This window comes from Rhamphochromis sp. 'chilingali', assembly GCF_963969265.1.
Source record: "Rhamphochromis sp. 'chilingali' genome assembly, chromosome: 22".
In the NCBI taxonomy this organism is placed as follows: domain Eukaryota; kingdom Metazoa; phylum Chordata; class Actinopteri; order Cichliformes; family Cichlidae; genus Rhamphochromis; species Rhamphochromis sp. 'chilingali'.
This window is the reverse complement of record NC_137950.1, coordinates 11,346,416-11,361,019: the sequence shown is the minus strand read 5'-3', so window position 1 is coordinate 11,361,019 and position 14,604 is coordinate 11,346,416. Positions and strand designations below refer to the sequence as shown.

Sequence of the window (14,604 nt, the reverse complement as noted above, 5' to 3'; positions counted from 1 at the left end):
AACGCATCAGATCCTACACTAAACAGAATATCTAACAGCCAATCACATGACAGAAACCCAGTGAATTTAGGTATGTAGACATGGTCAAGATGACCTGACAAAGTTCAAACAGAGTATCAGAATGGGGAGGAAAGGTGATTTAAGTGACTTTGAATGTGCCGTGGTTGTTGGTGTCAGACAGACTCCTCTGACTATCTTAAAAATTGTTGATCTACTGGTGCACAACCATCATTAGTGTTTACAGGGAAAGGTCTGAAAAATAGAAAATATCCAGTGTGCGGCAGTTCTCTAGGTGAAAATGCCTTCTTGATGTCAGACCAAACTGCTTTACCAACAACAAAATTAACTCAAATAACCACTCGTTACAACCAAGCTACGCAGAAGAGCATCTCTGAATGCACGGCAGACCTTGAAGAAGACGAACAGCAGAAGACGGCACCGGTGCCACTCCTGTCAGCTAGTTACAGGAAACTGATGCTGCAAATCACATGGACTCAACAAAATAGGGCAATATCAGGCTGGAAAGATGTTACCTGGTCTGATGAATGTGAATTTCTGCTGTGACATCTGGTAGAGTCAGAGTTTGGCTTAAGCAACATGAAAGCATGGAAGTTAAAAGAGGGGTTAATTAACCCAATCAACTAGCAAGGTGTGCCTAATAAAGTGTCCAATGTAGTGACTGTGTCACACACACACCTGAAATATCAGGAGACTGTAAAAATGCACCTGTAAGACAGTTCTGGAGCTTGTCAAATTATGTGGTCTTTATACAATTTTAAACCCATTATGAGCAAGCGCTTGGCAACAGTGGGAAGCAAAAACTCCCTTTTAACAGGAAGAAATCTCTGACACAGCCAGGCTCAGGGAGGAGCAGCCATCTGGGAAACTATACTTAGGGTTAAAGTAACATGCACAGTATTGTGTTGTTTTAAATGTACATTTTGCACCGAGTCCTGTTTGGAGGTTGTGTAGTAAAATATTAATACTTGGAAACTAAAACAGTTACATGAGTATAAACACAAACAGGAGCAAAGTTACAGAAATACTTCACTGAATTTATTGTCATGTGAAAAAACAAGAGAAACTTTATTATTAGACATCACCAAATTATAACCTCTTCAAAATCAAAATATACTGTAAAATGTCATATAGAAACCATCTTACAGTCTAAAGTATTACATGTGCTTTGCACTGTGAAAGGGCTGGCAGCAAAGTCAGATTACGCAACAACACCAAACAAGCGAGGGCAGCTGTGTAGGTGTTACACTATGAGCAGAGGATTTCGTCTGAGTTCTTGGTAAACACTGAGAAGCAGCCGATCTCTCTGCACTGTGGACACGACCTCACCAAAGGCTCCTGAGATCTGACTTTGCTGGATCTGTTAACGCACAGAGGACACATGAAACAAAAAACACAGACGAGCTTTAATCTTAACACACTTACAGACATCCCAAGCCCTCAAAAGCTCTAAAGTCTTGCTAATCAATTAATTGAACTAAGAGAAAATAGCTGGATAATTACGTGTATTTAATGATACGGAGGGCTTTGACATTAATGGGATTAATCGTCAAGCGCGGGCCCACTTACCTCGGCCCGCTGCAGCGCCCGTCTTAATCCTAAAATCTGGACATTCTTTGTAGAGGCGGTTTTCTCTGTGGCGCTCTGCAGCAGAGTCTGTGTCGAGGAGCAGAGGAAAAATTCAAACCTAAAGAATTTCAAGTAAAACAGGGACATGAAGCGTTGTTCTCAAGCCCAAAGACACGATAACGCTTCCTTTTAAACCGACCACACTGTTTGCAGCACACGTTAAAAGAATCGTCCCAGTTTCCATGTCATAGCACTGACTCGCAGCTCTCCTGCGAGTAGCTTAGTGTGTTTGTGAGGCTGGACGTCCTCCCTGATGCAGCCCTCCCCTCCCCTTCCCAAAGGATTTGTGTCTCCTCCTGGAATCGAAGCGGGGGATCTTTCGCTTGTTAGGCTAACATGTGAACCACTGCACTAGGGAGCCGCTATTTTTACGCTCCTTCTATTTATGCCAATTCAAGTGGCTGGAAGGTGGAATGGCAAATTTGCACGTATCACAAAAGTCTAGCAGTATGTTCTGCATCAGTGGTGTCAAACATAAGACTCCAATCCGGCCCATCTAGACATGTTTGGCAAAGCTGAAAGAGGAGATAAATATTGAATTCTTGTGTCCATGGTAAAAGAAATAAAATAAAATAGGACATTTTCTGTGAATTAACAAAAACTATCTGCTTTATAATTGGAGAACAGTTGGGCCAATCAGCAACCAGAAGCTTTTCTGTTAATGTCTTACATTTTATCCCCTTATAGTCACACTGAAAGATTTCTTTCCTTTGCTACAGCAGCGTTTCCCTATCATGCAGAAAAACTGGGATAATATTGAAGTTGTACTTCTTTTTCTTATATTAGCATATCTCTGGGATTAAATGTGCAGTTAAACTACTTTACAATGACAGAAATGGGAGTTTGATTGGGCTGGCCCACTTAAGATCAAATAGTGTGGCCCTTGATGTGAAGTGAGTTTGACATCCCTGTTATACATCTGTACAGTTTTACATTAAAAAAGAAGAATGCAAAATATTCAAAATCTGCAACTACCTAAGTTTAGCCAGAAATTAGCTTATGTTATATAAGTGTGTTCTGGACCTGGATCCGGCGCAGCACAGCATGGTGCAGGCCACACACCGCTGCTAAAGATGAGCTCTCGATCTGAACCTCGATTGTAGCCTCCTTGTCTGTGCTCTCCTCCTCCCCCACGTTTATCTGGAGAATAAAGGAGCATTGACGATGAGGATATAAAACATACCAATATATGATTATATCATATTAGATAACGATTGACCTCTTTCACTGTCAGTTTCATTGCCGCTCCGTTTGGACCACGAGCGTGGGCCACTGAGGTGCTCAAAGCAATCTTGTCTCCTTGGCAACCCATCTTCACTCCTTCAGTATCTTCAGACAACAGTCGCTCAAGCAAAGACAGGCAGAGATCTTCGGGGTCTCGTATCGACTCTTTGGCATCCAAATTTGAACTCTTTTTTGGCTTCAGCGTATCCCTCACTATCTCTGATGACACCCATACGCTTGCTGAATACTTCTCAGGCTCAGGCTTTGCAGCACTTTCTCCTCCTCTGTTCGTTCTACCGCTGCACCTGAGCTGGCGCGAGCTTAAAAAGGTCTGGATGCTATCTGCTGCGGCGCTGCTGGGCTGAACTGTGGCCATCTTATGAGTAGCTGTGGGACTGTTTAGCTGCAGAGCATGCAGCCAGTCCACTGTCAGTGTGGACAGGGGCAAACTGATACAGCTGCTCTGCAAGCCTGCAAAGCTCGCCGCCACCTCCTCCTCTCCCAGAAGACTCGAGAGCGAGAAGATGAGCGAGCAGCTCACAGTCATGGGGAAAGATGCATCACCTGCAGCTGCGATAGGCAGAGACGCTTCGAATGTTTGCCCCGGACGGAGGTCGTGAAACGGGAATGAAAAATTAGTGGAGGAGCTTTCTCCTGCTGGGGAGGAAGAATAAGACAGAGGGGACACCGTAATGCTCAGCGTCCAGCCTCGTTCCAGGACAAATGGACTTGAATTATGCAGGAAACACACAAGGCTCAAGGAGTCTTTCTGAAGCAGTCTGCTCCAGCTAGTCTCGAAATGACATCTGATTGGTTTCTCCTTAATTGGAAGATCAGTAGTTGTGTCTGCCATCAGCAGGAAACTGACGCTGACGGCGTGATTCAGAAGCCTCAGAAACTGGTTTTTGGATTTGATGACTGTTTTCAGCACTGATGCTCTATATGAAGAAAGCAAAAAAAAAAAAAAAAAATCACATATATATTTACAGATCTTTGCTGTGTTTTATTTAAATGTCGTCTTTCACACCCGATCAAATACTTGACGGGCATACCTCTCACAAACATCCCCGATGGCAGACAGGAGGTCCCTGACACTGCGGGACACCTGTGTGGAAGGAAGCTTAGACGATCCTTCATCCACCCTCCCCGTGTAGCAGATGTGAAATGGACGACTGCGTTGTGACAACAGACACGGACTGGCTGGAAACAGGGTTTATTCCTATAAAACAGAGTGCAGCAGCAAAATCAGTGTCACACAGCGGCAGCAGGCTTCTCCTCACCCAGTGTGGAGTCCGTACAGCTCTGCTTGCATCATATAAAAGAAAATACAACTTATCAAAATAATAATTTTCACAACCGCCACTTCAAAATCAAATATTACAGTGGGGTAAAACAGAGACAATTATGGAATCACTAACAATAACGTATAACATTCAAATTCCCATTAAAATAGGTCAATTGCATAATACATATTCAAACAACTTTTTAACTCTTCCCAACATGGCTGAAGATACTGCTCAGAGCACAGCCTCGGGACATGAGCTCATTATACACATAAAACAAAAACTACACATTTACACATACCTATAAAACAGAGTGCAGCAGCAAAATCAGTGTCACACAGCGGCAGCAGGCTTCTCCTCACCCTGTTTAACACAAGTCAGTTCCACACAAACGGATGATACAACAGATAAAGCGCAGTTCCAAATATCATTTTTCTCACTCAAAGCGATTGAAAACACTTTGAGAGCTTTTAACCCTAGGAGCCAATACTTAACAAAGACAAATACACCGAATTTATATGGATAATTTAGTACAGGGAGAAGAGCTACAGAAAGCGTGCCTCACCAGTGTGGAGTCCGTACAGCTCTGGCTAGGAAACCCCACACCCGCAATGTGGCCGCAGGTGGCGTTACACTGATTAATGTCCCACTTCAACAATAACACACGGAACCTTAGTTCCACAAAAATAAAGTTCACACAATAAAAAAGTATAACCTATGTACAATACAGTTTTGAGAATGTTCACAATTCGTACATTATATCTCAGCTACATACTCCCCCCTGAACTTCTCAAAACCCGTTAGGTAAGGGTGAGCAACTGAGCGTCACATATAACAATTCGTAACTGTCAGTGATCTGGAAATTCACTACCCGGTGATACGTGCAACAAATATGTTTCCCAACTCATGGGGAAAGTAAACAGAAGAAAGTTGGCCAGACCCCCTAATGTTTACTCGCAAGAGAAAGTGCCTTATACACTATCCTGAACAAACAACACGGTAACAGCTACTATATGATGAATAGTACTCTGAGCTGAAGACAATCTCAAAATAGGTGTTAACATCTGACATGAAAATCACCCAACATATAAAACAAGTAGCCCTCACAGAAACAAGTTCTTGGCAAAGCTGCTCACTACATTGCCTGTTTGTAGGTTTCTTTGCTTCATAGTCTGGATTAACCTATTCACAGGCTTCACTATTCGACCCACTCTCGTCCTGATCTGGCCTGCTGCATTACTTGGGGGTACACCACCATGTTTCACGAGGCTCCCAACCTCGCTGACTGGCTGACTTTCAGAGTAACTGATACTTGGTAGTGTTCCCTCCTCAACTGGGGTAGTGCAAGCCCTGCTGTTGTTGTCATCATCTACTTCAGGGTAAGCAGCTACTTCACTACTGGCACTGTCACTGTCCTGATGCTCCTCATCATCCAACTGCGCACAGACACTGTCTCCAATACTGTCACACTCTTGGGGTCCTCTAGGAGCCGGGACACAGTCATCCGTCATCTGAGCCACCCAACGGGCTGTGCGTTCAGTACAATCGTCCTCAGGATCAGCGACAGGGGATTCTCCATCAGATTGACTCTGCTCCTGGCCGAGTTCTGATTCACTGGCAAAAGACATCTCTGGTTCGCCCTCGGACTCTATGGGCAGGAAATTAGCCTGCAAAAGCAAGTTCCTATGGACAACTTTCTCCTGTCCACTCTTGACGTTCCTGATGCGATACGTGTGGCATGTGGGGTTCTTGGAGATCACAGTGTAGATGGTCGACTCCCACCTATCAGCTAATTTCCTACGACCCCGTTCGCCCTTGTTTGCCAAAAGGACACGATCTCCTTCCTCAATGTCAACACCTTTCTGCTTTTTGTTGTACAGGTCTGCTTGACGCTGCTGACTAGCTCCGGTGTTAGTCTGGGCCAATGCGAGTGCTTCTCTGAGGTCATCTCTCATCCTTTTTACATAACTGTCATAGTCTGTTACATCATTGTCCCTTGCAACATTGTGAAACGTGACATCCACTGGTAACCTGGGGATACGCCCGTACATTAGGAAGAACGGTGCGTAACCAGTGGACTCATGAGCGGTGCAGTTGTAGACAAAGGTCAATGTCTGCAACATCTGAGGCCACTTGTGCTTCTCCCTCGGAGGTAGGGCTCTGATCATATTTCCCAAGGTCCTGTTAAACCTTTCGGTGTGACCGTTACCCATAGGGTGGTAAGGTGTCGTTCTTGACTTCTGCACCCCGGCCACTTGCAGCAGCTCTTGGATCAACTCACTCTCAAAATTGGCGCCCTGGTCTGAATGGATCCTTTGAGGGAAGCCATAGACACAGAAATATCTGTCCCACAACTGGCGCGCAACTTGTTTTGCCGTCTGATCTGAGCACTGGAAAGCATGGGCCATCTTGGTGAAATGGTCAGTCACTACTAGAACATCCACACTCTTGCCCCTGTGATCCTCTGCGGACCAGAAGTCTATGCAGACGAGCTCAAGAGGACCGGTAGTTTTAATGCTTTCAAGAGGAGCCCTCCCCTCAGGCTCGAGTGTTTTGCTGACAACACAACGTTTACAGCACTTGACATGCTCGCGAATGTCATGCTCCATGTTGATCCAGAAAAATCTCTGCCTGGCTAGGTACAGAGTTCTGCTTTGGCCCTGATGGCCAGCATCATCATGGACACCTGACAGGACTTGACTGATTAATGTGGATGGGGTCACGTACTGATGGCGCTTTTTGCCAGTGAGCAGGTCTTTGCTCACTCTGTACAGGATACCATCCAACACTTTCAACTTTTCCCACTGTTTCATCGTCTTTTGCGCTCTGTGCGACAGGTGAGCTCTTTCTCTACGTGATGGACGCCGACCACGTACGACGAACGGAATGACTTGAGACAGTGTCACATCTGCTCTCTGCTCCTCCTGTAGCTCCTGGAGCGAGAAGGCAGACAAGGTGTTCTGGCCTAGTGAGGGAAACCGATCTAGCTCTTGAGTCAACCAGGAGATTGCTCTCTGTTTTGAGCCTTGGTCCCACTCAGCATGGCCTGCGAAGACTGCGGAAACTTCATCATTAGTCAGGGAACAACACCCTAGGCTCTCTGCAGGGGCCAAACACTCAACACTTTGGTGGTTGGCACTGAGCCTGAATGCATCCTGAACCGAGATTTCTTTGACCTGTTGCGACTCCTCTAACAGGGTTGCATAGGGTTCAGTCATGAGTCTCTGACTAACACGGTTGTGAACGAATGGCTGCCTGCTCAGTGCATCTGCAACGACATTTTTACTGCCAGGAATGTACTTGATGCTGAAGTCGTAGGGGGACAGCTTTGACACCCACCTCTGTTCACATGCATCAAGCTTGGGCTTCGTGAGAATATATGTTAGGGGGTTATTGTCTGTCCAGACGGTAAAGCTATGCCCCTTCAACCAGTGGCTGAATTTGTCACAGACAGACCACTTTAGCGCCAGAAACTCAAGGCGATGGGCGGGATAGTTTCTCTGTGCACGGGCGAGGGCCTTGCTGGCAAATGCAACGGGACGTGCTTTACTCTCGCCCTCTTGGACTTGTGACAGCACAGCACCCAAGCCGTCCTGTGAAGCGTCTGTCGACAAGATAAATGGTTTGTTGAAATCAGGGTGAGCAAGCACAACGGAGTCAAGGAGTGCAGCCTTCAAGCGTTCAAACGAGTCAACATGCTCCTTCTTCCAATCACTTGGGCTGAGCCTCCGGAAAGAAGCAGCACCTCGGGCATTTACTTTCTTTCCTTTAGGAGCGGCAGTCAGGGTAAAAAGGGGTCTGGCAATCTTAGAACAGTCCTGTATGAAGTGTTGGTAATACATTACCATACCCAGAAACGACTTTATCTTCTTCTGGGATGGCGTAACCCCGTCCTCCATCATGAGATCAGCCTCTGAGATAGCGGTGATCGCCTTAACCTTGTCAGGATCGGTCAAAACCCCGCCTTCAGTCACAACATGGCCCAGAAATCTCACACTCCTTCGGAGCAGATGACATTTTTTGGGGGCCAGCTTCAGTCCATGGGCACGTAGTCTGCTAAACACAATCTCCAACCTCCTGAGAGCCTCTGCTTCATTGGGTGCATAAACAAGCAGGTCGTCCAGGTAGCACAGCAGGGTTAGGAAATTCTGGTCGCCAAATATGCCCATCATGAGACGCATGAAGCTCGCCGGGCTGTTGCACAGGCCTTGGGGGAGTCTGTTAAACTCGTAGAGCCCCATTGGTGTTGTGAAGGCCGTTAGCTTTTTGTCCTCCTCTGCCATCTCAATATTGTAGAAGCCAGAGGTGAGATCCATGGCACTGAAAATTGCGTTACCTCCCAGGGCTGCCAGACAGTCTGACTGGTGGGGCAAGGGATGGGCATCCTTGACTGTGCGTGCGTTCAACCAGCGGTAGTCCACGCATATTCTGAGATCTCCATTCTTCTTCCACACCAGTACCAGTGGGGACGCCCACTCACTGTTGGATTTGCGGATCAGCTCTCGCTCCTCCATCTCTGTGAGCACCTGTCGCAACTTGTGGTACTGCCCTGGAGGGACGCGCCGATAGGGAAGTCTGAACGGCCTGTCGTCAGACAGATGGATGCGATGGACAAAATCCTTTGCCAGTCCACAGTCCAGCTTACCCTTGGAAAAGACATCCTCATACCTGTGGATCAGTTGCAGTACCTGAGCCTTCCAGTGGTCTGAGACTTCACAAGAGTCGAGGTCTAGGTCCTCCAACCCCATCTTCTGCAAGCTGTCACGCAGGCTAGGGCAGGAGGGAGGGCTACTCTGTGCGTCGCTACACACTGTCTGGCTCTGGACCCTAAGGGTCTCACTTGGGTTTTGGTCAGAAGCCACTTCGAGATCTTCAACAGCTACACAAGCGGAAGCATCTGCTACCTTAGCGTTTCGTCTCAATGTGATAGGCTTATCACATGTGTTCAGGATTCGAACAGGGACCCACCTATCGCCACTCATAGAAACCACAGTTCTACAGACAATGACACCTTTTTTATGAGTTTGCGATTTTGGTGGTTCAACCAGAATGGCGCTGCCCTCGGAAAGGGGTGATGACGCTGGCAGTCTGCCCCATACAAGGTGCTCTTGCATGGGGAGTAGAGTCACTGCCTGAGCTAGTTTGACAGTGCCAATGACATCTGGCATTTTGTCACCCCTCCACCGGTTAATGCCAGACAGCATATTCAGAAACTGCACTATTTCAGGCGCTTCTGCTGATTCGGGTTTGCTCAGGACTTGCCAGAAATGGGGGGACAGCCTGAAGTGTCTGAGGAGGTGTTTGATAACATTTGTCCCTAAAATCAACTGATCTTTCTGACCGGGGACCACTAGGGCAGGCACTCTGAACGTACAATCATACACTTCCATTTTCAACTCGCATATACTCTTGGGTTTAACCTGAACTCCACCACAGCCCACTAGCACAATGTCGGTATGAGTGTCGCTTAATTCCAATGCGACCCCAGCGCTCTTTAACTCTCGCTCCGCCTCTTCGCTCAAGGTACACGCCATGGAACCTGTATCAAGAAGGGCCTGCAAAGAGACTTTGTCATTCACCAATGCATTCGTGTAAAATAGGCTGTCTGCCTCATCAAGTCTTACTATATTCTGGGAAAGTACAACAGTACCAGGTGGGGCACACTTCAGGCTTTCTTTGTATACAGTCTGTATGTCATCACTGGGATTGAGGGTTTCACACTCTTCGCTCACACTGTCCCCTCTCAAGTGCAAGCACCCTAGTTTCCCTGGGGATTATTTTGCTGGGTAATGGGCTCAGCTGCTCTGGGGCAGTCTTTCCTCTGATGCCCAACCTCCAGGCAACCTAGACATCTCCTCTCTCTCATGCAGTGAGTGCGCGTGGAATGTGAGCTATTGCCACAAACCTGGCAGGAAGGGAACCTGGCTGAGGCTAGAGGCTGTGGTCTAATTACGGGGTGGACAGGCTGGTTGGAGCGCTCTAACACCCTCTCCAGCATACTGAGCACGCGGTCTAGAGCACTTGGGTCTGAAGCGGCAGCTCCAGCAGCCTTACCCGGGCTGTCCTGGGAACATTTTACTGTACCTACTTGGGCATGGTTCAGTTCAAACTCAGGCGACTCGCTTGTGGTTGTCGCAGTGGCCACGAGGAGGGGATGGGGTCTGGCAGAGCCCAGGCTCTTCTTTTTTGCATGACACTCTCTTTGGTGTTCATCAATGGCTTCCTGAACCTCCATTACTGTCCATTTACTGAAGGGCTTACATTTGAAAACACAGGCGAGGCTGGGATCAGGACAATTTCTGATAAACATCATGGCTATCTCTGCCTCCATGTTCTCCATTTTGCCTCCCTGACGCTGTAAATGCTTGTCAGCTGCCTCAGCAGCGATATTAAGCCTCACCCAATAGTCTACTGGGGTCTCTTTTGCAACTGCTTGGGTGGCATAGAAGTCAGCCAGTGGTTGACAGGAGCCAGGACTATCACTAAAATAACGCCTGAGTATGGCATAGATGGTCTCAGGGTTGGTCACTACACCAGAACATGAGTTACTTTTCAAACCCACCTTAACAATGTTTTTAGCTCTGCCGAGGAGGTGGTTTAAGACTTCATCCACCTGCACGGCTCTAGACAACCCTCTCTTCTCTAAGTACACTTCCATCATGTCTATCCACTCATGAACAGAGTACTTATCCGCATCATCACCTCTGTACATAGGTGGGTCTTTGATATCTTGTCGGACCACTAAGTTCACTTTGGAGAGGTCGAGAGTGGTGTCAGGGCTCTTAACTTTGGGGGACTCGGCTGGAGCTGTCTGGTTTGGACCAAGTGGGACTTGACTGGATAGTAGCCGGCTAGCGATTGATTCACCTATCTGGGTTCCCAATTCACCAATGAGCTCACGTAGCTCTTTGTGTGTGCTGTCGTCGCTCAAAGCAGGGGTTGAGGACTGGCGCTCATGAGCTTTATTTCGAATAATGTCATCTGACTCTGCTGGCTCATCACGCGACATTATAGACCTGTCTCTCACTTCATCTGCCCCAGACAGTCTCCAACCTCTCCCAGCAACTGGCGTGAAAAGGTTAAAGGAGTCTTGGCCCCTACCAGCCATGTTGCTTACAGGAGGTTAGCAATAACTACAAAGGGGATCAGAAACAAAAGGAATACAAAAATACCTATCACTCAGAAAAATACAACACAAGTAAACACGGCTCAGTTAGACTCTAACAGGTGTAACTGGGAGAAATGCCTACTAACAGAACACTGGAAATTTTTTGCTGACCCACAGAATAATTTTACTTATATTACAGGTGTCGGAAGTGTTCAGCTCAACCTCAGCGATCGGCAGCGGCTGATCAGATGCATCCGGGTCACGGCACCACTTTTATGTAGCAGATGTGAAATGGACGACTGCGTTGTGACAACAGACACGGACTGGCTGGAAACAGGGTTTATTCCTATAAAACAGAGTGCAGCAGCAAAATCAGTGTCACACAGCGGCAGCAGGCTTCTCCTCACCCAGTGTGGAGTCCGTACAGCTCTGCTTGCATCATATAAAAGAAAATACAACTTATCAAAATAATAATTTTCACAACCGCCACTTCAAAATCAAATATTACAGTGGGGTAAAACAGAGACAATTATGGAATCACTAACAATAACGTATAACATTCAAATTCCCATTAAAATAGGTCAATTGCATAATACATATTCAAACAACTTTTTAACTCTTCCCAACATGGCTGAAGATACTGCTCAGAGCACAGCCTCGGGACATGAGCTCATTATACACATAAAACAAAAACTACACATTTACACATACCTATAAAACAGAGTGCAGCAGCAAAATCAGTGTCACACAGCGGCAGCAGGCTTCTCCTCACCCTGTTTAACACAAGTCAGTTCCACACAAACGGATGATACAACAGATAAAGCGCAGTTCCAAATATCATTTTTCTCACTCAAAGCGATTGAAAACACTTTGAGAGCTTTTAACCCTAGGAGCCAATACTTAACAAAGACAAATACACCGAATTTATATGGATAATTTAGTACAGGGAGAAGAGCTACAGAAAGCGTGCCTCACCAGTGTGGAGTCCGTACAGCTCTGGCTAGGAAACCCCACACCCGCAATGTGGCCGCAGGTGGCGTTACACTGATTAATGTCCCACTTCAACAATAACACACGGAACCTTAGTTCCACAAAAATAAAGTTCACACAATAAAAAAGTATAACCTATGTACAATACAGTTTTGAGAATGTTCACAATTCGTACATTATATCTCAGCTACACCCGCAGGTAAGCAGATCCTCTGGAGCTGCCCTCTGGCAGACACTCCAAGCAGCTGTACATCACCTGCTGTGCATGAAGCATTTTTAGAGTTAGGAAAAATAGTTTGAGAGTTTAAATTAGAATACAAGACAGAATTACATGAGTGCACAACATGTAGAACCTGTGCATTTTCCTGTTTCCTAACTTGAAGAGCACATTGAAGCTGAACTTATAATAAATCCATTCAAAGTCAGCACGTCTATTCTGCTCACCCGCAGTGCTGCATGCAGGCTCAGCCAGGGCGATGACTCTGCACACATTTAAACTGCTGGGGCTCTGGAGGGCGGCCGCTGTCGTCCCAGATGTCTCTTCCCCTCTTTCTTTGCTTTCTCTCGCAAACGATCCCTCCGACAGATCCAGTCGGAGCAGATCTGCACCAGTGCTGTAGTAAAAACAGCTTTTATCCATGCAGCCGCACCATACAGGCCCTGGTACACACCCCTCAGTAAAAGCAGCCACAGCGCTTCCCCCCTCTGAGCCTGCCTTGTCAGTCTTGATCAGTGCCACTCTGCCTTGTTCGCCCGCCGCCACCAAGCACTGTGCGTGACCCGTTTCCGTGACAACAGATGCACCGACAAAACAGACCGGCTGCTCCAGGCTGTGCAGGACTCGAAGGCGCGATCCCGGGAGACGCAGAGGAAGGAAACACAGGCGCCCATCTGGCAGGCCGCAAAGGATGACTGGAGATTTGGCAAGGGCGGCTTCAACTCCAAATAACAGTTTGAAGAGGAGAGGCTCCAGATGGAAGTGGTCTTGAGCTACAGTTGACTCTGCAGAAGCATTGGAGGAAGACGATGCCTCTACATCACCCGAATGGATGCAAATTAGCACAGAGCCCTTTCTTGGTCCTCTATTTGACTCAGCAGCGCCACAGTCCACAGCTGAGGCCACCGGCAGATGGAACGAGCCAAACTCCTTGTGGCTAGTAGACGCCGTTTGCTTTGGCGTTTTGTACAAAGTCAGCAGCCAGGAGGCATCTCTCTGGCAAAGGGTCAGGAGCACAGAGCCAACGAGGAGCAGAGATGACACTTCATCTGCTCCAACAACGAGACACTCTTGGGAGATTTTCAGTTCAGCTGGACTGGAGGATGCATCAGCTTGAGAGCTTTGATCCCTGCAGAGGAGAAATGTCATATTACATAAGAGCAATTTAGCAGAGTTGAAATAACAGCATTAATTAAAAAAGGTTTACTGAAATCTAACTATGAGGGTTCATACCTGTGTAGCAGAAACTGTAAGTTTACACGGTAAACTCCACTCCTGCATGCAACATAGATTAGCTGCTTGTCCTGGTTTCCAACCAGGTCATTAACAGCAGCAGGTAACAGGAGGACAGTCTGCAACAGCACAATACGAAGCAACACACAGTATGGTTAATCCAGAGATATGCCCTGCAGTGTAGCTTATGTCTTAGTATAGCTTAATATTTGATTGATATCTAGATTTATTAGTATCTTTTTTCCCCTAATATATCTCTAGTTAACTTTTTTGCTTTCTGACCCTTGTGGTGTTGTAACAAGTGACTTTCCCCAGTGTGGGATAAATAAAGTACATAGATCTATATCTATTTATCTGTGTCTGATACATGTAAATCGGATACTTGCCGTGATTTTCCTCTCACGTTTACTGAACACGTAGATCTCTTCAGTGCCAGTGCAGATTAAAACATCTGTTCCGAAACCACAGAGGATCTTCACTTTATAAGATCTTCCCGAAAACCCAAACTGTGCCCAAGTCTCGACAGCACACCGTCCCTCCATAACCTGGACCCGGGGGGAGAAGAAGAAGAAGCCGCTGAATGAGCATATGTCACGTTAAGCTCACTTTAATGGTACTATCAGCTCAGTGAGGGATGCTAATGTGAGGTTATGTGAACCGGTTGTTGACAGAGGATGTGACACTGTCTCACAAAGTTCCGCGCGTTGTGCTTTCGACCAATAAACGTAATGAACTACATTGCCCATGACCACAAAGCGGAAGTGGGACGCAAGTATAACGTATGCTTGAACTTAAGGTTGACTCGTGCTCACGTAGAAGGTAGAGAGTAATGAATGAGAGCAAGTTTTGTTTTGTTTTTTAAATAAAGTCGAGTCAAATTTTAAACGTAGTTTGAGCGCATT

At 46.7% G+C, this 14,604-nt stretch overlaps 1 protein-coding gene across 2 annotated transcripts; it reads right to left on the bottom strand.

The window, feature by feature from the left end:
• Positions 1-14,584, bottom strand: faap100 (FA core complex associated protein 100). Of its 2 annotated transcripts, none has more exons than XM_080873293.1 (9): positions 14,089-14,584; positions 13,703-13,821; positions 12,697-13,598; positions 12,449-12,508; positions 3,924-4,020; positions 2,867-3,809; positions 2,671-2,787; positions 1,588-1,674; positions 1-1,378 (listed from the first exon to the last, which is right to left on the bottom strand). In XM_080873293.1, the coding sequence occupies exons 1-9, from the start codon at positions 14,242-14,244 to the stop codon at positions 1,262-1,264; spliced, it is 2,598 nt and encodes an 865-aa protein (XP_080729419.1). In that variant the 5' UTR covers positions 14,245-14,584; the 3' UTR covers positions 1-1,261. The 2 variants fall into 2 exon arrangements, with proteins under 2 accessions (XP_080729419.1, XP_080729418.1); XM_080873292.1 differs by having other exon boundaries at positions 2-1,378; positions 12,449-12,511.
• Between the last annotated feature and the right edge of the window lie 20 nt (positions 14,585-14,604).

Excerpts from the sequence above, each read along its gene's own strand:
- faap100 (XM_080873292.1), bottom strand. The coding sequence starts at position 14,244 with ATGGAGGGACGGTGTGCTGTCGAGACTTGGGCACAGTTTGGGTTTTCG. Across the intron at positions 13,822-14,088 it reads AACGTGAGAGGAAAATCACG|ACTGTCCTCCTGTTACCTGC; the intron begins GCAAGTATCCGA and ends GTGCTGTTGCAG. Across the intron at positions 1,675-2,670 it reads CTGTGCTGCGCCGGATCCAG|ACTCTGCTGCAGAGCGCCAC; the intron begins GTCCAGAACACA and ends TCCTCGACACAG.